The sequence below is a fragment of the Musa acuminata genome, chromosome BXJ2-11 (assembly GCF_036884655.1).
Source record: "Musa acuminata AAA Group cultivar baxijiao chromosome BXJ2-11, Cavendish_Baxijiao_AAA, whole genome shotgun sequence".
NCBI lineage: Eukaryota > Viridiplantae > Streptophyta > Magnoliopsida > Zingiberales > Musaceae > Musa > Musa acuminata.
In genome coordinates, this window is record NC_088348.1 from 31771786 (window position 1) to 31797736 (window position 25951).

A 25951-nucleotide genomic window follows, 5' to 3' on the forward strand; every position below is an offset into this window, starting at 1 on the left:
AAAAGCGAAGTTATAGGTAAACAATAACTATCTCGATAACAGTAAGTTGATGAGACCTTTATAATAGGCTGAGCCTTAGGAAAATATTTGCAGCATAAGCTGCATATTGCATTGTTGTTTTTCTTTTATTAAAACTAAAAAATAATTATTGTTTGACAAATGAAACCTTATAGAGTACAATTAATCAATTTAATATCTCATACAAATCCTCAACGAAAAATTAGTCTAAAGGGCTTTGCGGCGACACTGTCATCGTCGATGGCTTCGTTGTGGGCTCATATAAAGACCAAAGAAAAATAAGAAGCAACAAAATTGACCAAATCCCATTTCTTTAATGTTCCACAGATTCAGACCCGCTCAGCGGTTCACATTCTTTCTTCCCATCTGAAACACATGCTATTTTAATCCTTCCGATCCAATAAACTATACGGTGGACTGCGCTCACCGTAGAATTTGGCATATAAATACGTATGTCACAAGTCAACCAATCAGAGGACGGCAGAAGACGACTTTTTTTTTTTATGCTTTTAGATCATCAACCGTTGCAGTCTGCATCGTGATTTGCGAATTTGTTGATCTCGAATCACAATGACGGTATGTCCGTGCGTATTATTTTCTCGTTCATCTTTTCGTGGAGGGGAATCGTTCCTCCTTTGCATTCAAGTCGGCCAAACACGACTTGCATCATTTTTCTTCTTTAATTTATCCAATCAAAAAAGTCCACTCGCCACCATTTTTATCACGTTAGCATCACAATCCAAACCTCACATCACCACCACCACCACCACCATCACCTTCCCCCGCCCCCATCCACCACACCTCTCTTTCTTTTTCTCACTTGTCCATCTTGCTCTATAAATACGCTCGTCCTATGGACGCTTACGGCCGTAGCTCAACAAACGAGACTTGTTGCTGCGGTTGTCGTCCCCTAGATTGCTTCGACGCCTTGGAGTTGTAGTCTCATGGATTGCCCGCAAGGATGGCCCGAACAGGTAGTTCGTGTCCAGGCCTTGTCCGACAGCGGTCTGATGACGATTCCAGACCTGTACGTCAAGCCGCCGGCCGAGCGCCCGTCGGTTGGTAACGGTGGTGACGTTACGTCCGACATCCCGGTCATCGAACTGGGGGGGCTGGCGGAGGGCGCGGCGGAGTGCCGCGCCACCATCCGCGCCGTGGGGGACGCGTGCAGCGAGTGGGGATTCTTCCAGGTGGTGAACCATGGGGTAAGCCCGGACCTCGTCGCCAGGGTCCGGGAGGTGTGGCGGGCCTTCTTCCATCTCCCTATGGAGGAGAAGCAAGCTTACGCTAATGACCCCAAGACTTACGAGGGCTACGGCAGCCGTGTCGGCGTCGAAAAGGGTGCCATATTGGACTGGGGTGACTACTTCTTCCTCCACCTCCTCCCCGAATCCATCAAGAACCAGAACAAGTGGCCTGCCCTGCCATCGTCTTGCAGGTACGGTACACTCCATTGTCATATAACAGTACTAGTAACGACGGAAAACCATAGTATTCATGGACATGCATGCGCGTGATCGAGCAGGGAGACGGTGCAAGAGTATGCAGATGAGTTAGCGAAGCTGTGTGGGACGCTGATGAAGGCGCTGTCCATAAGCTTAGGCCTGGACGTGGAGCAGCTGCAGACCGCCTTCGGAGGGGACGCCGTCGGCGCCTGCCTCCGCGTGAACTACTACCCAAGGTGCCCGCAGCCGGAGCTCACCCTCGGCCTCTCCGCCCACTCCGATCCCGGTGGCCTCACCATCCTCCTCGCCGACGACTGCGTCAACGGTCTCCAAGTCCGCAGAGGCGACGACTGGGTCACCGTCCAGCCCATCCCCGGCGCTTTCATCGTCAACGTCGGCGACCAGATTCAGGTATAGCCCCGATCCACCTTGTGGCGGTACGTGTGTCGTGCATCTCTTAGCGACTACTTTGTTCGTTGATGGTTATGTTGGTTTCTTAACCATCTGTCAGTATCTTATTTACGTATGGCCATTCGGATGCACGAGTCCGACATCCCCCATTCCCTCTGTGGATGACGCGAGGTTTTGTCTTCATATACCGTGTGCTTCGTCCTACCTAGTTTTGGACGCTTGCCGCCATCGCTGTTCGCCCTCTGGCGGTGGTGATCGATAGCTATCTTAATCTTTGGTCACCATCCGAAACACATGGGCCGGGTTGACCGTAGCACAGTGACTTACAAAACAAGTCTACCTAAGCCGCTCACGTCGGATGCGATGCACACGATGGACGTGGAAACGGCAGCAGCAGGTTTAACCTGCGTTTCATTTGGTTGCAGGTTCTGAGTAACGCAGTGTACAGGAGCGTGGAACACCGAGTGGTGGTGAACGCAGCACAGGAGCGGCTCTCGCTGGCCTTCTTCTACAATCCGAGGAGCGACATAGCGATCGCACCGGTGAGCAAGCTGGTGACGCCGGAGCGGCCGCAGCTGTACCGGCCGATGACCTTCGACGAGTATCGTCTGTACATCAGGAAGAAGGGGCCGAAGGGGAAGTCGCAGGTGGAGTCATTGAAGGCTCAGAGTGTTAATTGATCAGGTGTACGTCATCTGCTTGCTGTGATATGTCCACATGTAGCGAGCCATGATTGCAGATCTTGCTTGGGTTATACTATATATACGTACATGTCGAAGTTGTTGGGAGGTAAAGAAATAATTCAGAAATGAATAAATAATATGTCAGAAAATCCATATAAGACTTAAATATCATTTCACAAATCTCACGTACGTTGAAAGAAGCTTTATCGAAGAAGTGAAGAAGCTTAAATGCATTAATATGTCCCTCTATTTATACGGATTAGAAGAGAGGATTTCTCTCAACATAATAGAGGATTTATCTCGACAGAATAAAAAGATTAATTACCGATATTGCTCTTCGATAATGACGTTGAATTTTCATTTTTTTTGTCTGTAAATATGTGATATCTTATAAAAAAAAATTCAAAAATTTATTAGGTTCCAACAGATTAAATCGACACATAATTGTGACAAAGAAAAGATGCATGCCGAATACACCTAATGACATGTAGCATGAGAAACCAATCCCTCAAGAACAAGATGTCGATCAAACCAGTGTTCTTTCTTTCTGTAACACTTTGACAAGCGATGAACTCTTTGCTAACATCTTCAAGACAAGTGGGCCGAGTTAATTACCACGTCACATTCTCTTTGATCATTCACTAAGTTTTACAATGCCGAACTCTAATCCATCCAATAAATGGAAATGCTCTTTTGTTTGTTCTTGTGATAACCACGGTTTAAGGACAGAGCAAAGAAGAGCTCAGCCATAAAGGAGGGGCAGAACTAAAGAATGATTAAGCAGTACGACTTTTTACTCGTAGCGAGTCAATCTCTGTTCGAGCATTAATGCATGCCGACATCTTCTTCTTTGAACCCACGAATAATCTTCTATCTTCAATCATGCCAGTACGAAGTGTATGTGAATCTTTAATGGTTCATCATGGTCGGCATGATGAACCATATTAACAAGACTTTTGATGAGGTCAACGACCCTTCGAGCAATCTCCAAACGACTCGAGCAGTAAACAACGGGTGGAGCCAACATTCTTAAAGCTCCATCCACTGAATCGAGACGTCACTCACAAGCTTCAACAACGCTGCTTTGATTAATCCTGAGAGAGAGAGAGAGAGAGAGAGAGAGAGAGAGAGAGAGAGATTCCAGGCTCTGCTGACACAGTTAATGAAGAGGTTTCTGTGGACTCCAATGGATTTCGCCACTGGCCATGTGGAGGGAACCCCTCATCGTCTGCAAGCTGATCATGAGACCCAACTTCTCTCCGCATGCAATGAATCAGAGTTCTATAAGCTTCACCGGTCCTTTCTACAAATAAAATAGGAAGGTCATGAGATGCCGACCTCCGATTGCTTTCAGTAAAGCATGGAGTGCTCCTCCTCCGTCGCAATAGATGCCGCCGACATGTCAACCTAAGATTCTACTCAAAGCTGGCAGTTGTCGACACACTTCCGCCTTCTTTGTCAAGGCTTCCCGCGTTGTGTGGTGTTCAATGGTATATGTGCAGGTTTACAAGTCTTCCCAATATTTTCACGTTGCACTTTCTAGTCTATAAGCCTTAAGTCTTCGTGTAGCATGTGAAGTCCGAGATGTGGGGGATGAAATGTCGTTCTGTGCTCGTTGCTCAGTTGATGGCTTTGGCTTTTCTTATCAGGATGGCTTTGACCGGTTACCGAAGAGACTTGTTTGTTTGGTTCTGTACTTTTAATGATGAGCGAACCATAATGCAATCAGATCAAGGGTCGGTCGGTTGGGGGGGGGGGGGGAGAAAAGACAACAATAGCAGTGGAAGTAAAGAGAGAGAGAGAGAGAAGGGGAAAGGGAATTAGCGGAAAAGTCTATAGTATTAGGTTTTTATTAGCTGGTATCTGCATAGTTAATATTTACTCACGGACGTCCCTTTGATAATATTTTTGAATCGATCTGTTTTACACCTATAGATTCATGGGCCGATTTGATCCAATCTAACCATTTTGGATCGAATCGAATTGAATTGAATTGAATTTTGTTGAATATATGAAACATATGAGTATAATCAAGATATCCTCATCAAATCAATCTTTTTTTTTTCCTAAAATACTAGACATGATTTTAAGGTATTTAACATTTATTTATTTATTTATTTTTTATAATTTTAGGGTGAATAAATTTTTGAATAATATATTTTTGATTGAATTGATGATAAACTATAATTAGTTAAATTTTCACTAAATCTTTCTAAACTTCTTTAGTATTACTAAGTGAGATATAATATATTTAGTATTGTTTTTCTATTTTATATAAATTTAGAGTGTTATTTTTGAAATAAGATAGTTTTAAGTTGAATTTGTGATTGATTGTAACTCGAGTATAACTCCTTATAATTTTTGTTAAATCTATCTAAACATATCTAGAACTGCAATGACGAGATATAATATATCTAGTATATTTTTTTTCGTATGAATTAATAATAATTAATTTTTAAAAATAATATTATTTTTGTGTTGAATGATCAACTTGAGTGTAACTTCTTTTTAAAATAAACCGTTAGAATGAAGAGCAGGTAACATTCGAGTTGAAGTGGGATAATAAGGAGGAAAAGGTGAAGAGGAGAATGAGAAAGAGGAGAGAGGAGGCAATGATGGAGTTGGGAGTGGATGATGAGGAGGAGGAAGTCTAAGGGGTCGGGAAGGAGATGGTCATAGCAAAGGATAAGGAGGAGGAGACGGAGATGATGGAGTAGTAGGAGGAGAAAGACGGTAATAAGAAGGGTGCGGAGGAGAAAGTCAATGAGGATGAGAAGGATAAGGAGGAGGAGATGGAGATGATGGAGTGGAAGGAGGAAGAAGCTAATAAATAGGAAGGAAGTGGAGGAGAAAGTCAATGAGGATGAGAAGAAGATAGGTAGAGATAATAGTTTGAAAAAAATTAGAAAACAATCTAGTTAAAATTTAGTTGAATTAATCTAGTCGGATTTAACTAAAAAAATCGATTCAATCTTAAAAATTCTAAGCCAACCATAGTTGAGGATAGTCACAGTCTTTTTATCATCGAAGATGTTTTTAATAAAAAAAACCCTTTGATAAAAATCAAAATATGAAAACAGCATCTTATAAAAATCTATCAGTAAAAGACTTTTTTTCGGTAAATTATCCCCAAAAGAAATCTTTTTATCGAGAGGAGTCAACACTACCCGATTACTCATTTCTGATGTCTAAGTTGACTTTCTTTTATGAGTGCTCCCAACACTAATTTAAAGAACGATTCAACTCTTCAATGGCATAGAAAGAACACGCTTGTATTCCACAAAAGAAAAGCTTGCATCAAAGGGCATATACTACAAGTGTAAGTCATGCCCCCTGGGGCTGGCAGTGCCTGACGCCCCTATCCCATGAGACTCTTTAAACTTCCGGTACCTACATATGCCCCTCTCAAGCTAAAGGGGCTGTGTCATATGCCACACTAGTAATAACAAGAGCCGAGACATTATACATGTACAAAAATAATAATAATAAAAAAAACAAAAAACCCCTCATTTCATGGAGAACTTCTGAAAGCATATTAACACTTCATTTTGGGAAAAAGAAAGTTTGGAAAAAAAAAATAGTTTTATACAAAGCTGTATGAAGTATGTCGTCCCACAAATAACGTCTATTTACAAATTAACAGGATAACCGAGTGACCTAATAATCATCCAAGACAGACTTATTGCTCCAGCAAACAACCGTTCTGAGCGGAGGCCTTGCAGATTGGGCACGCATTCTTGATCAGTAACCATTTCTTAATACAACAAGCATGGAAATCATGTCCACAACTCAATCTTCCAAGACAATCTTTTCCCTTGTATGTTTCCTGTTCATGATATAGAATAGAATATAACAATCAGGTTAAGTAGCAAAAGACAGGTTCTGTGGTCAACGTAGAAATATGTTTTCTACTTGTGCTTGCACAAGATGGAAAATGTCTGATGAAATGATTTATTAAACCTCACCAGGCATATCGTGCAGCGTCCTTTCTCATGGTCACCCAGCGTTTGATCTGAACAGTAAATTGCCTCCATCAAGCATCTGGAGATGGCAACTTCTGATAGACCCGTGTTCACGTTACCAATCCGTTCTTCCAAAGCAAGAAGATCCTACAAAATAAAAGAGTAGATATTGGATCGATTTAGGCAAAAATCACTACATCGCAAGTACTGGATTATGCAAAACTCTCTTTACCTCATAGCTCATGTTATCTATGTCTAGTCTCATGTCATGATGCTCATCAAACAAATTTCTGGAATCATACAAGGTTGACCGATCCATCACAGCTAGAGTCTGCAATGTCAATGCATGACAAATTATTCTCCTCTGATACGAGTAAAGAGGAAGAAATTATTTCTGCAATAATAGCATCATAGTTTATTCTCTGGTGATCAGAACTTCACCTCTGATGCCCATCTACTGTGGCCGATGCCCTCATCCCCATCATCACGAATCCTTATGCTCCCATTCCTCTCATTCATATGCCCTTGCAAAGAGGGATGCCCTGGATACCGTGGAGGGACAACTCTTCCCACTGCTGGTAGCCTAAAATCCACCAAATTGGCTTCCGAACCCACAGATTGGTAGCTTGAGTTGGCCCTATACGATGTTCTTTGGCTATAGGAACTGCGATCCACCATTAAGTCAGGCGAAGGCCAACCTGGAATGAGAAAGAAGTTGCGACGACCATCTATATCCACAGCAATGTTGGTGGCATGGCGTCCAGGCAACTGGTTCATCTCATGATTGAAGGAGCCAATCCCTGCAATATGTAGGTCACATTAGAAAACAATTTATTATCACCATATGCTACAAAGTGACAAAAGTGTATATACAAAGGACAAAGGTGGTAATTGGACAAACCTGAAGACATAAGCCTTATATGGGGATCCAGAGGCACAGGAGCAAGGTTCACACCAGAAGTATTTGCTAGTGGATGAAAATGGTCAGAGAAGTTGCTGGATGAATGGTTTGTCAACGAGATGTTACCAGGATGAAGCACACTGGCAGGTCTACTTCTAACATTCCAGTGATCTTCCTCAGAAGATAGCAGATTGTTGCTTCTGTAACTAGAGGCCATGTTGACAGGATCCCGTAGGAAACAATGAGGACCTAATGTATGTGTTGATTCTAAAAGCCCAGTCGAAACAGGACGATTGGAAGAACTTGCATCACTACGATGTCCATTTGTGCTTCCACTGTCAGGAAAAGTTTGGATGGTCGGCATTTTCCTTTTATATGTTGCTCCATCATAGTCTGTGGGAGGGTTAATCGTGCCATTAATATCCCCAACAGTGACTTGGTTGAAGCAAGGTTCATGCAGGACATAATATGGTGGAAATTGACTAGAGCTGCGAACAGATGGATAAGGCGTGTAAGATTCCTGAGCCATTCGTGAATTAGCTCTTACATAGCAGGGAGCCTCTATGTTAAAATTTGGCATGACAGGATAATTTGCTGCAGACGCAGGATTAGCAAATGCCACAGAATTTGGTCCACAAACTGCAATATTTTCAGGAGATATGAAAGTACCAGGTCCTGCAAACAGATTTAAAGGAATAAACTGAATTACTTGTTAAAAATTGACTATCATGATGAAATATTGATTCATAAAACTGATCAATCACCCAAGTTTGACCGAGGATCAGGGTGTGGATGATTCCATATTTGCTCTTGATCCCTCACAGACATCTGAGGTTGACCAACCAAGTGTCTATGTTCCATAGCCTCTTTGTCAAACTAAAATCAGCATCAACTCTGTAAAAATTAAAAGAAATTAGTCTAATAATTAGATTTTACATGTAAAAGGAAATTTTGATAACAGGCCTTTTGCTTGACTAGTTTGTAATCAAAATTCGAAATCCCTGTTGAACCAAGATTTTATTCCCACTCCTGAAGTTTTGGGTTCTTTGAATTTCGACCCTTTGTTTTGGTGGCCATCCTAAGTGGGTATATGTAAAGTTTATTCACCCATAATATATCATATACACATATGTGTATGTATCTGTCTGTGTACACCATATTTATATATTAATCTTTTGGTTTAAAAAACACAGAGTCTACTCAGGGGCAAAAATCAAAGTCAAATAGAGAGCAGAAGTTCTCCAATAGAACATTAATCTTGGGTATTCAACTAGCACCATACTTTAAGACTGTTGCCAATCCGTAGAACTATAAAGCATGAATGCATACATCCAGAATTGCTTGAATACCCTGGGAATCACCACAGCCAGCATCAGTTCCCATATTCCTGGTACTTGAACCGGCCAAGGGTAGATTTGTGACTGTGAACTCTAAAGGCATAGAAAATACAAAAGATATTCGACTAGAAATTTTCACTATGATAACAAGTAATACAATTCATAAATAAATAAACAAAACTAAAATTCCATATTGCATCTCAAATCAAACTTAGCTTGCATGCTGTTATTAAAGCAAAAGAACACTGTTATCAACAATCATAACCAAGGGATTATGTTGCATATCCTCCAAAATATACAGGTATAACAATAGATTACCAGTCAATCTCATCTCATGACACCCATACCAAAGGGTTGGTAGACAGAAATCCAATCTTAATAAAAGCTGCATCATAGTCACTGGTTGTCCCAGTCTCACTTTGAGGAGCTAACAAAGACCATAAATGTGCTACTTTGCTACTTCCCAATATCAAATGCTATCTGCAGTCTGGAATAATCCTTCTAGTCATTCACAAAATACCAATAAGAGATCCATATCGTCAGACAATGTCTGACTGCAACTCGAACACCCCAAGTAATTGCTGCTATCATCAATCAACAGAGCAATTCAAGTAATGTTTACTTCTAGAGGGGCATTCTGGCTCAACCTTATAACCACCAGCAACCCAGAACCTCTAAGTTTTAGACCTAGTACAATGCAAAAGAATCTGGCTGCTCAGACCTTACTTAGCCAACAGTTGCACTGCTACTCTTCAGTCTAGGCACTCAAAGATCATATTTCTCTACTTACAGACTGGGACTTTAAAAATTCCAGTCGCACAAAGTCCACCAGACATGAAACAGCACCAAACACTTTTCTAGTTGTGCTTCTTCAATTTTCTTTTTAACGACATTTTGTATTTTTTAACGACATCAATCAACAGAGCAATTCAAGTAATGTTTACTTCTAGAGGGGCATTCTGGCTCAACCTTATAACCACCAGCAACCCAGAACCTCTAAGTTTTAGACCTAGTACAATGCAAAAGAATCTGGCTGCTCAGACCTTACTTAGCCAACAGTTGCACTGCTACTCTTCAGTCTAGGCACTCAAAGATCATATTTCTCTACTTACAGACTGGGACTTTAAAAATTCCAGTCGCACAAAGTCCACCAGACATGAAACAGCACCAAACACTTTTCTAGTTGTGCTTCTTCAATTTTCTTTTTAACGACATTTTGTATTTTGGGTCTGTGCTGTATAAGATAGATAACCAGATCATGAACTTTTTAACTTCAGGAAGCTAAAGTGTAGAAAAATGGATAGATAATCATCATAAAATGTTATGGACTTCCAAATAGACCCTGGTACACTGAAGCGATCAAAATGGTAGAGCTACACAGGCTTCCAATAATAAAAATGACAACATCTCGACTCTAAACAGTATCCACAGAAGTTTGGGAGGACCATTTTGCATGAAAGATACTTCCAGCATCCATAACCAAAGAAGCTGACACGTGTTTAAGCAATATTATCAGATGAACAATAACTTTGTTCTGTACAATTGATCACACTACTCCAAAATCCAATGAGTGTGAATTCTAAATCTATCTCTAAAATTAGTAGCAAATTATTACATGGTCACCTCGTGAACATTGAATAATGCCTTATCTGAAGTGATGATAAAAACAAGGGTTCAGAGGAGACATGACCATAGTAAAAAGTAAAAAAAAAAAATGGAGATTGCAAATCAATAGGTATCATTAAAATGCTGAAAGATAACATACAAATTCTGGCAAGTTAAATGGAGCTCTGACCAATGTCATCACAGCATATACAATGAAGCGATGTCACCCAAAATTAACTTTCCCTGCCATCATCAGTTCTTTTAGTGATACACAGGCACCAATAGGGATGGTTGCATGCACATGTTTTATTTCCATGTTTCCGATCATCACACCATCCAGAGGGTAATCATTGAGGAAAAAAAAAATCAAAAGTGATTGATGGCCTATTCCATTTGCAGGATGTATGTAAACTGACTAAAACTCAAATACAGATCCCCAAAGATTGCGACCAGTTCATACACCATAACAACCAAAGCCTGTTTGGTGTGGGCGCTACCACCAACCAAAAATATTTCTTTTGTTAAATATAATGTATCATCACTGATCTTAAATACTATGCTACTCAGAGACGAATAAATGTGCAAAGGCATTGATCGTCCAACCATCATGGGAAAAATCTTTAAGGTTGGAAAAGTAACTGTCATCCTATCTTCAGATTTATCAGCAGGCGCTACAACAGTAATTATAGCGTATGGTTGTACCAACATCATCTTCATTAAGGGAATCACAAGATTACCAAGGTATCATGGGGCCATCACATCATTGATGCTCCTTTGCATATTTTGCATAACCACTTCAATTTTCCAACTCAGAGAAGCTAATCCACAAATATTATCATCCCAGAATGATGTTGAATTGAACCTTGCTTCTGACATAATAGTTGAAGAACCCAAGGAGACAAAAAAATTCAAGGAGCCTCATGCTGCTGTTGATGTATTAAAACTCCAGATAGGCAACATTGGTATGTCATCAAGATATGAGGCCAGCATTAAAGGGCCTCAAAGCTGAAGGTGTTAACACTTGATAGTTTGTTTAAAAACTAAAAACTCAAGATTCCAAAGTCTTTTCTTCATGGGCCAAATGGTAAAAAATGTTCCTGCAACACCAGTTATGATTCAGTTGAAAACTGACAAAAAATGCTGTCAACGTAACCTACCTTATAAAAAGCCACCTATGAATGACTGTCAAATTTGTGACCCTCGTGAAACTAATTGCCTGAACAAAGACTGGAAATAGTTCAGAGACCGAAGAAAGAAAAAAAGATACAAAAATGATTTCCCCCCCTTTTTTACCCTTTCCCCAGGGAAACCCAACCTCAACATGCTAAGAACAGTCAGTCCACGACATAATAAATATTAAGTGACTTTATGGTGATGCTCTAACTGCTGAATAGAAGGATCAACTTAACCTGCAACTCACCTGTGCAGAATTGAGTTCCAAGACAAATGTCAAAATTAATGGTCCCTGGTATTCCAAATTATGGTTACCAGACAACTTCTACCGTGGCAGTTTCCAAGAAAAGTTATTAGTACTGAAGCAACATACATTTACAACTATGGACCTGTGAATTAGACAAGACCAGCTAATCTTCAGAGGTTGCATATAAAAATATACAAGAATAAGAGCACCTGAGGTAAGCACTATGATTCGCCATTGATATCTAAAATAATCTGGAATGTAAGGATGTGGCTAATATTAGGATTCTTGTCCATTCCCAACCCTAAATTTTTATACCACTAATAAGCTTTGATACCAATGACAGAGAATAATATTAGTGTGATAACAACAATGTGGGTCAATCCATCCATCTTCAGTTATATTTCACTCAAATTATTATGCAAACTTGCTTATTGTCTAGATCCGTTAATCACAACATGGAGCAACAGCATAAAGAGAAATTAAGAAGACTTAAAATCATAAAAATCTGAATGTGATGATAGTTTTCTATACTCACCCAATCATCATATGTTTATGCTTTGTGTGTAATGAAAAGCTCAATGTCTAAATTGGACAAATCTGATATATGAGTTTGCTTAGTTACTTGACTATGCAGAAAAAGGATGTGAGTTACCATTGGCAATATAGTAATGAAGTCAAGATTTTTCCAAATGATTGTGGAATAATTCAAACTGGGAATTGAGAGAATTTCATGATTATGAATTTTGTAAACTTAAGTTGCAGAAAACAAAATAATATATTGCAAGGTGATGATGGTGATTTTTGTAGATGTCACTAAAGGTTTTCTAACCATGGATTCCTAAAGCAAGAATACGCCGATCAGGGAAAACAACTGATAACAAAATTTATATCATAAAATATTGTACAGTACTTATTTGCGACCTTAGAAAGAAAACAAGGCTTCCGATGTGACAGATACCATGGCTTTCTTGATAAAACATACCAAAAGATCTAACAAAAAAGAAGAATAAGAAGTGTTGAATTCGACATACGACAAGTAATCTAAAGGTATAAAAAACAATGCTCCAGAAAAGAGTCAGAACATTTGCATGGAGAGGAAGATGAATTAAATCAATAATCTAAGAGAATAATCTTCATAGGCTCTGATTGTATTCTATGTCATAATCAAGCCAAAATTCAGTTTATGGCATTACCTTCAGAAATGCCAAAGTCAGTTTTATATCATTCCTGGGAAGAAAATCAAGTTTTAAATAAGGCTAATTAGAAATGTAGATGAGCATAGCGACAGAGATATATCTATTACATAAAAGGTCGAATACCCCCAAAAGATAGATGATGGATCTTTATCATGCTCTCAAGAAGAAGATCGTTCTTAGTTTTTCGCCCTTGCCATGATTAAATTGAAACAAACGCTGTACTAAAAAACAGATGGAAAATTAACCTATTACTGCAGGAGAAAACAGAATCTCAGGTACACTAAATGGGACGAATGAACTGTTCTCCTACACTTATCTGAAGGACAAATGGCTAGAACTGCCATCACGGTCATTACCTTGACTCACAAAGTCAAATGTAAAACTCCTCCTCCCTGAAGAAGGAAGAGTCATGCTTGGCTCAGGCACCAAAAGAGGGTTGTCAAATATTACATGATAAGCTTTGATCAGCAGAAAAGACACCTGCAAATGCCAAAAAAGTTGAGCTCCACCAAACATCAAAAGATGGCCACAAAATGTCTTGACACTTCAGTGATCCCTTAAGAGCAACTAATAAGGAAAGTGACTCAGGATAACTTCCATCATCAAAACTCAACCTTTTGTCTTTGTTGAGACATTCGGGTTGGTTAGGAAATTGTTGCACAAGAAATAGGTCTGAATTTCGAGTGTATTTGATGTGATGAAAATTTCTTCCATTTCTTTTAAACTCAACTTTAAATTCAACTAGGAACTATATCTTCTTATAAAATTAATGAGAGAAACCTTATCCACGTAGCTCGACGCGCACCAGAGAGCATAAGACTTAATTGTGAGGAAAACTACGTAATCCAGAAGGCTTCTAGAAACCAAGCTCAAAACTCAACAATAGAAGACTGAATCAAGGGGGAAAAATCTTAAAGATCCGAAACTTCATCCTTGTATATGCAACCCAAATTGTACGAAGTAAAAGACTGACAAAATGATCGGTGTGATTACAAAGGTTTCCTGCAAGAACTGTGACGTATTAAATCAATATCAAGATCTTCCTCTTTCCTCGTGCAGAGAGACAGGACATCGTCACAGAAGGCAAATTCCCTTCTGGCAATTTCGGATATATCAATTCCAACATACTCGTCAGTCAAATTTTCCAGCGAAAAGCGCGCCCGAGCCGATGGATTTACCATAGACAAGTACAACTCCCAACGCATATACCAAATTTAAACCAAGACAAACATGAACCACACATGAGAAAAATTTTTGGCAGGTAAAATAAACGTCAATCGGACGCCATGTCGGCAATCGAGAGGCAACAACGGGGTCGATCTACAAGATAACGGCATACCTTCCAGTCCGTAGAAGATTTCTCGTATCGCGCCTCGATCTCGATAGATTAGCGCCGAGATCTAAAGATCTGCCTTCGATCGGAAATTTAGGTTAGGGTTCGAAAGGGCACAAAAGGGGAGAAATCAACCAACTCGACGACACGACGACATGAGCCCATCATCGTCGTCGAGGAAGAAAGAATCAACGACGACCACCAAACGAACAGGGGAGGATTACTCACCGACGGAAGCTACCACCGCTTCCCTCCGGCTTCCAATCTGTGTCTCAATTCAACCCCGTGCGCTGTCTTTTGGGGCATATATATAACGCACTGTCAGTTCTTATCATTTAATAAACAATTATAAAAAACAATAAAAAATTAGTTTTCTGTTAGTGTCTATCGCAAGCGTGGTCGATGTTTGATTCGGCTGATCCGACTCAATTGGGTCGCATCAAATGGGCCGATTGGGCCGAGTCTAGCCTTTGGTTGCTCGTGTTCGGATTTGAACCGTTCGATTCAGCTATTACTGTTCGAGTTCGTCTGATCTTTTCTTGATTTGATTCACCCTTTCGATTTCTCGTTCGATGCACGATGAAATGATTCGATCGGTGCTTTTGTTTGATGGGTCCAGAGGCAGCCGCGGCCCCACCTAAAGGTGCACGAGGACTACTGACACGTCCTACGATTTAGCCTGACCAATGGCACCGACGAAGTCTCATCTGACATGACCACCCATGTGGGCCACCACCGCCTGATCATTCACCACCATTGGATTACAATTCTAGTCGATAGAGCTCGACAATTACTCACTTCGATCCCAACTCACGCTCGTCTTCGGTCGCCAAAATAATAATAACAATAATTATATATATATAAAGGTCAATAACTTTTATTTATATTCATAAAAAGTTATTTTTTATATATTTTTTTTCAAAATATGAAGATATATAAATATTGTGGAGTTGGAGGAAAAATGAGAATGTGTGGCTGGTGAGGAAGCTAAAACGATGAAGACCTTTTTCTTTGGGATGAGCATATAGTGGCTGATAAGGGGGACATGTAGGATGAGAGCAGAACAGTAGCAGATAAGGAGTAGGACCGATAGGAAGACATAGTCGACGATGGTGATGCATGCAATGAACAGCGAGGCCAGTTGTTGTGCCTCTCTGTGCTGATACAAGTGACGGTGACGTGAAGTCGCAATGCAAACCGTTCGAGAGCGTCGTTGACATGCAAAGCTCGAGAAATCACTAATATATTAGGAATCACTAATTTTAAGCCGAAAGATATGATCGAGTAATCACTAATTTCAAAAGCTTAATATATTAGGAATCTTATCTCATAAGGTACTTGGTGTGAGATCACACTGATCAGATTCTACTGATCAAGAGAGAGAGAGGAAATTTCCATGGAGTCGAGAAGAAGCACGATCAAAGGGAATGAGAAGTTATAGAAAACAACATCTGATGCATGAAAGATATGAGGAATGACATGCAACAGATGGTCTACTTCTCAGGAGCCCATTGTAAAAAGCCTTCGATCGCCATCCAATAAGCTCGACTGGATTTTATGACGAAGGAGACCGAGCATCGTCACTTCGCTGTTTAACAGCCTGCAATCTAATCTCCAGGAGAATTAGAAGGGTAATGAATGGTAATCATGTAGCAAGATAAGGGGTGTCGTAGAAATGTAGGAGAAAAAGGAATATGAATGGGAGAAGATATTTCCTTACGTTACTAAGCAAAGATCGAATTACATAGTAAAATTTGATCCACAATTTTCTATCATCTTAAATATTTCTTGAATAGAAAGAAAAAAAGAGAGATGAACTAAAGCGGAAGAAAAAACCAAAAGATTAGTATTTCAAAGATTGTAGGTTATGACATTCCTGTGAGCAAGAAAACGCCAAGTATCTCAGATTGCACTACTGCTAACATCGATCTCATGTTCCACTAAGATTTCTATGCTTGTCCACGAAGCCACCTCCAGGATTCCAGAGTCCCAAACTTAGATAAGGTGTGTTCTTATGTTTCTTTGCGCAGATTTGCTACCTTTCTTCTCCGTAGGCAAACCAAAGACGATTTCGATGAGTAGCAATCATGAAGAGAATTTTTGGGGAACACCACCACCCACTCCTTTCCAGAATCGTTCATGATGTATCCACGACCATTTCCTTGCTCCTTTTGCATACAAAAGATGATGCTCCTGCGGCCAACGATGCAATGCAAAGAGAGTGACTGCAAACTGATCTCCATATAATTTTGAGGTCACCACTCCCATAAAATAATATAAAGGGAAACGAGAGAGGAGATGGGAAGATACATGAGAGAGTCGAACAGCTTGCAGAACAAAAATACAACAGCTAGCCATAAATATGGCACCTTACATCAAGGAGCTATTGATTAGTCCCTGCCAAGAAGGACCGACGCCGTTCCAGCAGTAATCTCTTTCTGAATCCATGGATCCATCCTGCCATAGAAGACTCATCTCTACGTGGCCATCCCCTCCGTCCATAGGTTTGCATGACCCTTGGCAAGTCGTCGTGCCTGCCGTTGCACCACTCAGCCCTGCACCGGTTGGCATCCCCCAGCTGCCACTGGTTCCAAGGCCGTAGTCATAGTCGATGTTGCTAAAGCTGCTCGGGCTTGAGATGTCGACCAAGCCATTTCTTAGGTAGTCGAGGAAGCCTTTCGTTGCGGTTGGAGCAGATGGCATTGGGTCAGAATCGTTTACGAGGAAAGAAAACGGGTCGGTGTTTGTGTTCCCTACGAGAAAGTTATGGCCATTCTCATGATCCGAACCAAACTGCTTCATCGGCAGTGGCTTTTGAAGACTCGTGAGGTCGTCACTCGGATCATGTGAAAGGGGTGGAGGGACGAGGAACGGGGCTGCCTTCTTGGATGAAGAGGAGGAGGATCTCTTGGTCTTCCTGCAGCCACCTCCCACTGGAACATTCCTGAGGGAGCCTCCCTGAGTCCAATACCTCCTGCATCCCTTGCAGAAGTATCTGGGCTGGGAGAGGCTGTAGTTGTTGTAGTAGCAGAACTTGGTGTTGGTGGAGGCGCACCTGGGGCACTGCAGGGCGTGCTCCGGATGAGGCCTTGCCTTCCTATCCTGCTGCTGCTGCTGCTGCTGCTGCTGGGTCTTGGGACATGCCACGACTTCCTCCGGCCCACGGCTGCCCATTGCCTGTGGGTACACCGAAAAAGACATTACCAAACTCCAATCACCTACAAAATCTAAGAGATGCTTTGACGCTACGTTCAGAAAGCGGAAATCTCTCAACTACTGCTCTTAGAGGGCACACACACTTCGCTACCAAGTTGTAATACCATGTGAATATATTATTTCCTTTATTCCCTTCTCTGTACTTGTAGTTTTCTGCATCATGCATTTAGAAAACCGAGTCATGAATGATTCTGTCCTTGGAAACAAGCCCACATGCTGCGCTGCAACTTTATCTACAACAGCTATAGTGGGATGTCAGAAATCAAAGATGCAAGTCTGAAACGCCTTCAAGTAGATGAATACAAGAAGGAAGAACTCTTATTGGTCAGACCAAAGGACTTGGGAAGGATAATGGAAGAAGAAGAAGAAGAAGAAGAAGAACATGGATCTCCCTGGTTGTATCTGTTCTCGTAAAAGAGAAGGAACAGCGCGTAGTCGCTTCCAGAAAAGAAAAAGAAATCCTCTTAAAATCTCTAGTTCATGTTGGAAGCATATGGAGGATGCATGAGCAAACCCTAGGAAACAAGCAAAAGTGCTTTCTCACGCAAACAGTCATCCGAATGGAAGAAGAGGGAAACAACAATAATAGGTTTCTTTGGTATCTCGGCCTTCACACAGTGCAGAAACACAAGGAGCATAAAAATGAGAAATGGAGAATCTTTTTTCTTCGGGTGTCGGAATCTCCACCGGAATGTGTTCGCTTTGAAACATGCCAAGGCCGCAGCCCTATCAGGAAACTACATAGCCGAATGAATTTACGATACACAAAAGAACCCAATCAAACAATCAAAGTCCTTGATCTCTTTCTTAATACGTTAGAAAAGGGAGCACGACGCGATGATCAACACGAACTTTAGATTTAAGCCGAGAAAGATGAGAAGAATGGCTCATCATGGATCAACCGGAAATGAAAGAGGCTATATGATGAAGAGGACAAGATGAGGAAAGAAGCAAGAGAAACTAGTTCTTGGCTAGTGAATTCCCACTGTCGATCATACCTGATGGCGAGCATTAGAGATCTCCATGCACGCCGAAGGAAGAGAGAAGTCTCTCTCCAGAGGAAGCCAAGGTGACAGAGAGGAAAGCAGAATTGAGTTCTTCCCTCAGCCCATAAAAAATAAGGTTGAGAGAGAGAGAGAGAGAGAGAGAGAGGAGAGGGAGGAATGATTAGACTATGTACGAAAGAAATGCGTTCGTCTTTGATCCCGGAAAAATACTACTACTACTACTATTATGATTATTATTATTAAAGGAGGAAGGAAAAGAATGGTGGAGTCGCGTCTTCAACCACAAACTCCTCGAGAGAAGGGTCCCACCCACCTTGGCGTGAAGCACAAAACATCACTCCTCGGTGGACCGGGCCCCACCGCCCTTCCCAAGCTTTCATGGCGTGCGAATGTGATGTATGTATGAATTGCTTCACGCGCTTCCCATTAAGATTCCAAGTGAGGCTCGGTTTCATGCCTTGGCTGTCTTTAGTCTAAAACTAGCGGACGTCACGCGATCGGCCAAATGGCGACTGGCCAACGTGGAGCTCACGGCGATGAGCCACATCAGCCGGCCGCCGGGTATTGTTTCAGGTCGGACTGAGGACGAGACGGATTGATGCAGACGTTGATCGTTGAACGGTTGACCAAATCAATCAGTCTTCGATCGGACTGAGGACGACGCAATATGGAACGAATCGAACCGTTGGATTGGAAGACGCGCCCATCGTATGGGTGCGGGCAAGCTTGGTGGACTCCTTCACTGAGACGAACGTGATTCTGCCGAACCATTTTATGGCCCCCCCGCCCCCCTCTCTCTCTCTCTCTCTACCTTAGCTACGGAGGAGGACGGACGGACGGAAGGAACGAAGGAATAAGGCGGACGGAGGGGAAGGTGGGTGGGACCCACGTTGTGACAGCCACACGTTATGGTCGGTGGGGCGGGACCCAACGGCAGGGAGAACCGATGCCCGACAGAAGGCCGGGATGCATGACAGCCGTCAAAAGTTGGTTCCGAGTCACGGCCAAAAAAAGACGGGAGCGACGGTCGACATGACCCCTTATATTTCTTTATTTATGTCAACCATCATCTGATTTGATTTGATTTGATTTGATCAAATCAATTCTTAAAATTAAAAAGGACATCAGCAATTGACATTAAAAAAAGAAAACTGGATGATCTATCCGCTTCCGATCGTGGAATTGATTGAAGGAATATAAGCATCTGATTTGTCAAATATTTGAAATGAACTATAAAAATACTAATATATAATTAATATATCAAACCCGTTATATTTTCACCTCAAGTGATTTTACTAGACTCATTTAAGATTTAGGACTTAAATAAAATCATACTCACATGATTTTTATGTTTTTTTCTTTCCCTTTTTAGGTAAAGCATGAGAAAAATCATTCCTTTCACATGCTAAATTAATTTCTCTTTAAACATAAGAAAACCATAAAATGAAAGATAAAACTTTCCTAACTCGCATGCAAATAGAGATATAACGTTGGCAAGTTATATCGCCACCCGTTTCACTTATCAATGTGAGAATTTGAAACCAACTTCTAAAAGTGTAAAGTATGCTTCATTACTTACCCTTTAAAAAAATCCACATAAGTTCATAAACCTTTGAATCGATATCCACGTTATCGTATAGCATTTAAAGGAGGCCGAGCAATGTAGTCACGTAATGATGTGTTTCAATTAGATCACCTCATATAACACAAGCTGGACGGTGCTGCAGCTTATTGATTCGAAGCGTTGGCCCTAATCAGGAGAAACAGACAATAGTTTTTCATCACATCAGTTCGGCATGGAGCAAATAGTAATGTAGAATGAGGTCTAATGCTGGTAAGATTGTAATCACGTTTTGTAAAAATTATCAATAAAAATCTATGCTGAAATTGAAGCACACTGCATTAGCATGTTATCTGGGATGATATCTATGCTGAAATTAAGATTTAAGTTTTGGCATGATGTTGCATACCTGGTTCTGCAGCTCAAGTAAAATAAGATAAATTACGCCTTATTGTAACGATCAATCCATTAGGTTAGATGTAGCTGAGCAAAACAGTAATGTCTCTTGATGTGTCCATGACAACTCCGTTTGTAAGAATTTTGCAATCTTCTTAGTGATGCCACCGTCTTACGGATTCGAAATTTTGGAATCAGTGTGCTTATTGGTCTTAGGAATGTTGACCTATCTTGTATCCATCTGCTCCCATCCTTTTGCTTAATTCACTCTGTGAGCCAGCAGCTTAATGAAAGGTCATACTATTTTTGGTAAGAACATGAAAGACACAGCAACATAAAGCGGAGGCACATAATATGCTTTATTTAGAGTCAGAAATCTCAGGAAAGAACACAAGGATAAAGAGAACCAATCAATCACTAATGGGTTTTTGAGCCTAAGTTTGGCATGTCAATAGCCAAGGGCAAATTGTAAGTCACTTGCAATATTCTTACCATTATATCATACCAGCAGAACAATGGCAATGACGAGAAGGTATAATTCCCAACGAGTGAGGTCAACGACATGAACACTTCTCCACCATTGAGCTCCATAAGAAACTATTGTTCGTTAACTAATTAATTAAAAGATTAACAAGTCCTTTTTTATTGTTTCCAACAAAATCTTCTATGCTTTTCCTTTCTTTTCAGACAAATGTCAATCAACTGGCCCAATCTTTTTGGTGCATTTGGCAATTTGAGGAGTCAACCTTGAACAGCTATCTTTCAATTTATTTTCATTCAATACATCCCCTAATTATTCATGATAACTAACATTTCTTGTTCTACCTTCTACGGCTGTATCATTCATCTATCTCAAAATCTACTTCAAAACCTTGAACAGCTATCTTTCAATTTATTTTCATTCGATACATCCCCTAATTATTCATGATAACTAACATTTCTTGTTCTACCTTCTACGACTTTATCATTCATCTATCTCAAAATCAATTTAATAGTACAAATTTTATAAGTTATTATGCTTTTTAATAACCCAGCCCACAAAGCAAAGAAATTCTTACAACTATTTAATGGTGTTTTTAACCTAAGAGGCAGTCAGTGGTCGCACAATAGTTTCAAAATCTTTCTCCATTGTAATTATCCTGTTTCAATTTCTTGTCATGTAGTTTGCTAGGGTAGAATATGATTTTGAATAAAATAAGTTCTAAAAAATGATATTGGAATTAGAAAAGCTTAATATAACCATCAAGCATCTAATAAATGCCAACTCAAATTCTCTAAAGATTCTTCTATATACAAGTAGAAAATACACTTGCTGCTCAAACCAATGCACAAGTAGCATCAGCAAGGACATGAAAGGTAAACATTTTGTTCATATGATGCAAATCAAGAGACTCAGTATACACAAAACAAGATAAGTGATTACCAGGAAAAGGTGCATACCTGAATTTGTCTAGTGATATGCCCTATACCCTGTTTTCCATTGAACAATAGCAGTCAGAAGAAGAATAATCATAATTGCTTCTCAAAATTCTGAAAATAGAAAGTACACACACCTGAAACCGCTTCACTACCCATGACAACTCCTTCCAAGTTTTCAGGTGAAACTCTTTAAATGAAGTTGGAGCTTGAATTGTCTCAACATGCTGCACAAGCCTCAGGCTACCTTTAAACGATATCAGACCAAGCCAGGAAGCAAACATATATGTTTTGCTCAACAAACATATGAACAACATCTCAACAAATGTATGGCCGGCTACATGGATACTCTCCCACTATTAGGGGTGTGCTTACCATCATTCATACATTTGTAATTTTAGATAGATAAAAAACATAAACATTCATGCTATTTCATTTTCGGGAAGTCTGCTTATTGTCACCATATTATAATTGTTCTTAGGATATAGAAGAGATGTTTGGTAAACAGAAAATAAGAAAAGGAAGCTGATGGAGAAGAAGAAGGTGAAGTGGAGGAGAGTGAGGGAAGAGCAGAGACATGAGAAGGGGAGGCAGAGACAAAAAAGAAGAGAGGAGGAGGTGGAGGAGAAGCAGCAGCAGATTAACACGAGGAGGGAATTAAAGGAAAAAAAATCAAATAAAAATGAGGAGCCAAGTGAAAGAAAAGAAAAGAAGAGGGAAAAAAGAAGGAAAAAAAAAAGGTCAGGTAGCAGAAAAGGGAAAGATAACAAGAAAAGAAAAACACGAAATTGAAGAAAATTTTATTTATATACACGATCATATTTTTATATATTTCTAATCGAACCAACCGCTGCAACTGATTGATCCACCAGCCAACCAATCACCCATTTACCGAGGGTTGGCTGGGTCGATGACCAGTTGAGTCCTGATAACTATGATTAAAGTGACTCAAATCCTTAAGTGGATTTGCAGAACAAGAAACTATCTTCTGAAGAAAATAACAACATAAAGCACCACTAAAAGATGGAATTAGGAGATGACAAAATATTCTATAGATTCAATCCCAATTAGGTAGAAATGTGCTTCTAACCAATGTTGTCATTTTGCAATTTTTTGGACCTAACATCAATGTGAAGAATGCCAAGAAGAACAAGATCGTTAAAAACATAGATTAAAGAAACTACAGAATGGGGAAAAGTGTACTAGTGCCGAGATATGTTGCTGCACAGGATCAACTTAAAAGATGCAAATAGAGTTCTTCTAGTGCCTAGATTCTCGCCTTCTCAAAATGATATGTTCTGTATAACAATAAACTACCTAGATACTCATTCGAAATTCAATAACAATGATAATCAAAGCTACACAATTACTAATGAAGAAAGAGGTGGTACAGAAATTAAACTGCCGAAAATATTGAAAACTGTCTTAACTTGTAATGAAGGCCTCCTGCCAAAGCTCATGGTTGGACCATGATGGTGCAGATTCCTCCACAAGGATGCCCAGACTAGAGCAAATCCTGCATATAAACACACACACGCGCGCGCGCACATAAATCATCAGAAAATAGCATTACAGTAAACTTAATTAGTTTATCATCTTGATAGCCATTGTAAGGTTCAAATGTCTAAGGGAACTCAGTAAACCAATAGATCATGGTGTAATGAAACAGCTTCCAATTTCTGAAAAGGAAAAATATCAGGATGCACCCGAATACAACTTCAATAAAGTAGGAATAAACCTACACTTTCTACATAATTCAAGGTAAAATCATGAGAAAAAATTACAGGAAAGACCAAAAAGTACAAATCAGTTTAAATTCACGTTCTAGGACTGATGACAGACAACTGTTCACAATATATGCTACTTAAAATTCCAATGTTAGATAATTTTTTAAGTAGCCTGATTAATTATTCTAATAATCATCATGCTCCTCAGAACATAAAATCAGATTTATATACTTAAATACTAAAACTAATATGAGAGTATATGTTACCACTTAAAATGTCTAAGACACTTCCATGTAAAAGTAATTATTACTCATAACCAGTTCACGGACTGAAGTGCATCAGTAACATAAGGTGCCAAATATAGCAGGCATATAAATGAGCTACTTGATGCAAGAGTGAGAGAACCATGCATATTGCATCAAGAGCACCATGCCACATTATCCTTTATGAGAGAACCATGAGTGATAGAAATTCTAGCTCCAGCTCAGATATTTGTGGATGTTAAAGCATGCCTTTTCATGCAAGCCATGGGTTCAACCACCCAACATTTCCTTGAATTAAAGTACACAACATGGTGGGAAGACGTCACATAGGTAGGATAAGAGTAATAGCTATCAGGTGAGAAATCTGCAATTGTGATTGACAGCAATGTCCAGTAACACAGACTGATGGTTTTCAATGTTCATCTTGATACACCAAGAGTGCAAATTATCAATCAGCTAACTTCCAAGACCACACTGCCTTTTCACATCCTAGCTGCCGAATAGCTACTAACCTCATTAGATATAACTACGACCATTAAACTCCTCTGAAATCAACTAGATTTCATGATGGTGTATCTGACCTTTTTCTTTTGACATCTCTTACTTCAGAAAATCATTTGTTCCATCGGTTACCTTTCTGGGTTTTTGATGTAATGACAATCATTGTTTCAAAGCATTAAAGATTGTCTCTTAATTTTCAAATTTATAATTATAGATCCAGAAACCATAAATATATCTGTCGTATTTGTGTATTTTCACTATACAAATATAACGATTATATGACAAAATAGCTGTTCAAGGGACTAGAATTTACTCGATCACTAGTTGGCGTATAACTCCTGGAAGAACGCCACCGCTTATAGGTGCTGTTTGCACTACGAATGTACATGATGATTCTGAATCTGACGGAGGCAGATCGGTGAGACCATTTACCACCTGGCAAGGAGGCAAAATGCTCTCAGAAAGCTAAAGAGCCTTGAAAGTCACCAGAAAAGTTCTCACGGTCAATAGAACAATTCCAATCGAAGTGATCAAGCATGACCAGCAGATAAGCAGTTAAGAGCAAGAGAGCTCAGCATTCACCTTTCTACAGACAACAAAAAAGTTGGTCACGCTGCCTTCCAGAATCCTATCACCGTCGTTCGTCAATAACAGCTCCGTGGCCGAAGGAGGCCTCACCTTCTCCATACCCTGCCTAACCCTAGCATCGAAGAGAATATCAAACCACTATTAATAAAGGGAGGTAAGTAAAGGGAAATCTTAAACCCTAGTGGATGGATAGCACATGAACGGATGGAGAAAACATCCACGGGCTCACCGCACCCAATCGGAGTACTTGGCCTCCGCCGGCTCCCTCCCGCGGCCAGCGACCGCTAAATGGGCTCCGACGGCGCCGAATGGCGGCGGAACGAAAAACCCAAGATGGAGGAGCACATCGAGGCAGTCAGTCTCGCGGCGGCCGCGGACCAAGGCCGTGATGGCCAGCTCGTCATCCGACCCGGCGCGGTCGCGCTCCCGAAGAGCTAAGCGGAGCCCGACCAGGAGCGATTCGTGGACCAGATTCTCGATAGAGTCGATGAGCGCGGTAGAGTCGCCGCCGGCGGCTGCGGCCGATCCGAGGGGGAGGACGAAGAGACTTGGGTGGGACCGGGCAAGGATGCGGGTCGAGTGGGCGAGGCGGCGGAGGTGACGATCCCAGAAGAGGACGAGCGAGGCGCCGCCGTGGGTGCGCGTTGTGGTGTAAGCGCCTGAGAGAGGGCGAGCGTAAGGGAAAACGTCGGCGTCAGCTGTTATCATAGGGAATAAAGGGAAGCAACGGGTGAGGGTACCAGGGCTGGACTGGAGGAACGTCGCGACAGGGGGAACGTCGCCGGTGAAGAGGACGCCGTTCACCACCAAGAAGGTGGCAACGCCACCACTCGACGCCATTTCTCTATTTTGTGAAGCGACAAATAGAATTAAAAGCAAAAGCAAAAGTGAGAGTCTTATAGAATTCGGGAAAAAAAAAAATCAGATTACTATTTATAATCTTATTTTTATTTATTTTTAATAAT

General features: G+C 40.7%; 4 protein-coding genes across 18 annotated transcripts; 1 reads left to right on the plus strand and 3 right to left on the minus strand.

Moving 5' to 3' along the window:
* Window positions 1-885: 885 nt before the first annotated feature.
* LOC135626410 (jasmonate-induced oxygenase 1-like) lies at window positions 886-2728 on the plus strand. The gene is made up of 3 exons (XM_065131665.1): window positions 886-1456; window positions 1544-1874; window positions 2300-2728. The coding sequence occupies exons 1-3, from the start codon at window positions 963-965 to the stop codon at window positions 2552-2554; spliced, it is 1080 nt and encodes a 359-aa protein (XP_064987737.1). The 5' UTR covers window positions 886-962; the 3' UTR covers window positions 2555-2728.
* A 3296-nt stretch (window positions 2729-6024) lies between these two features.
* Window positions 6025-14611, minus strand: LOC135585059 (probable E3 ubiquitin-protein ligase ZFP1). Of its 9 annotated transcripts, XM_065132609.1 has the most exons (10): window positions 14540-14583; window positions 14318-14386; window positions 13335-13458; window positions 11100-11459; window positions 8185-8314; window positions 7421-8095; window positions 6961-7319; window positions 6752-6850; window positions 6523-6666; window positions 6025-6383 (listed from the first exon to the last, which is right to left on the minus strand). In XM_065132609.1, exons 5-10 carry the CDS (start codon window positions 8279-8281, stop codon window positions 6237-6239), a joined length of 1521 nt encoding a protein of 506 aa, XP_064988681.1. In that variant the 5' UTR covers window positions 8282-8314; window positions 11100-11459; window positions 13335-13458; window positions 14318-14386; window positions 14540-14583; the 3' UTR covers window positions 6025-6236. The 9 variants fall into 9 exon arrangements, with proteins under 9 accessions (XP_064988681.1, XP_064988678.1, XP_064988677.1 ...); XM_065132606.1 differs by lacking the exon at window positions 13335-13458 and having other exon boundaries at window positions 14540-14611; XM_065132605.1 differs by lacking the exon at window positions 13335-13458 and having other exon boundaries at window positions 14318-14390; window positions 14540-14602.
* A 1922-nt stretch (window positions 14612-16533) lies between these two features.
* On the minus strand, window positions 16534-20644 carry LOC135626857 (dof zinc finger protein DOF5.3-like). Of its 5 annotated transcripts, none has more exons than XM_065132618.1 (3): window positions 20505-20644; window positions 20114-20284; window positions 16534-17488 (listed from the first exon to the last, which is right to left on the minus strand). In XM_065132618.1, the coding sequence occupies exon 3, from the start codon at window positions 17483-17485 to the stop codon at window positions 16682-16684; it is 804 nt and encodes a 267-aa protein (XP_064988690.1). In that variant the 5' UTR covers window positions 17486-17488; window positions 20114-20284; window positions 20505-20644; the 3' UTR covers window positions 16534-16681. The 5 variants fall into 5 exon arrangements, with proteins under 5 accessions (XP_064988690.1, XP_064988691.1, XP_064988689.1 ...); XM_065132619.1 differs by lacking the exons at window positions 20114-20284; window positions 20505-20644 and adding an exon at window positions 18526-18711 and having other exon boundaries at window positions 16534-17285; window positions 17367-17488; XM_065132617.1 differs by lacking the exons at window positions 20114-20284; window positions 20505-20644 and adding exons at window positions 17632-17769; window positions 18526-18661.
* Window positions 20645-20656: 12 nt separating this feature from the next.
* Window positions 20657-25860, minus strand: LOC135626856 (uncharacterized). Of its 3 annotated transcripts, none has more exons than XM_065132614.1 (8): window positions 25727-25860; window positions 25216-25645; window positions 24981-25092; window positions 24712-24833; window positions 23338-23423; window positions 22045-22154; window positions 21932-21961; window positions 20657-20760 (listed from the first exon to the last, which is right to left on the minus strand). In XM_065132614.1, exons 1-8 carry the CDS (start codon window positions 25824-25826, stop codon window positions 20704-20706), a joined length of 1047 nt encoding a protein of 348 aa, XP_064988686.1. In that variant the 5' UTR covers window positions 25827-25860; the 3' UTR covers window positions 20657-20703. The 3 variants fall into 3 exon arrangements, with proteins under 3 accessions (XP_064988686.1, XP_064988685.1, XP_064988687.1); XM_065132613.1 differs by having other exon boundaries at window positions 24981-25098; XM_065132615.1 differs by having other exon boundaries at window positions 20657-20774; window positions 24981-25098.
* Window positions 25861-25951: the final 91 nt, after the last annotated feature.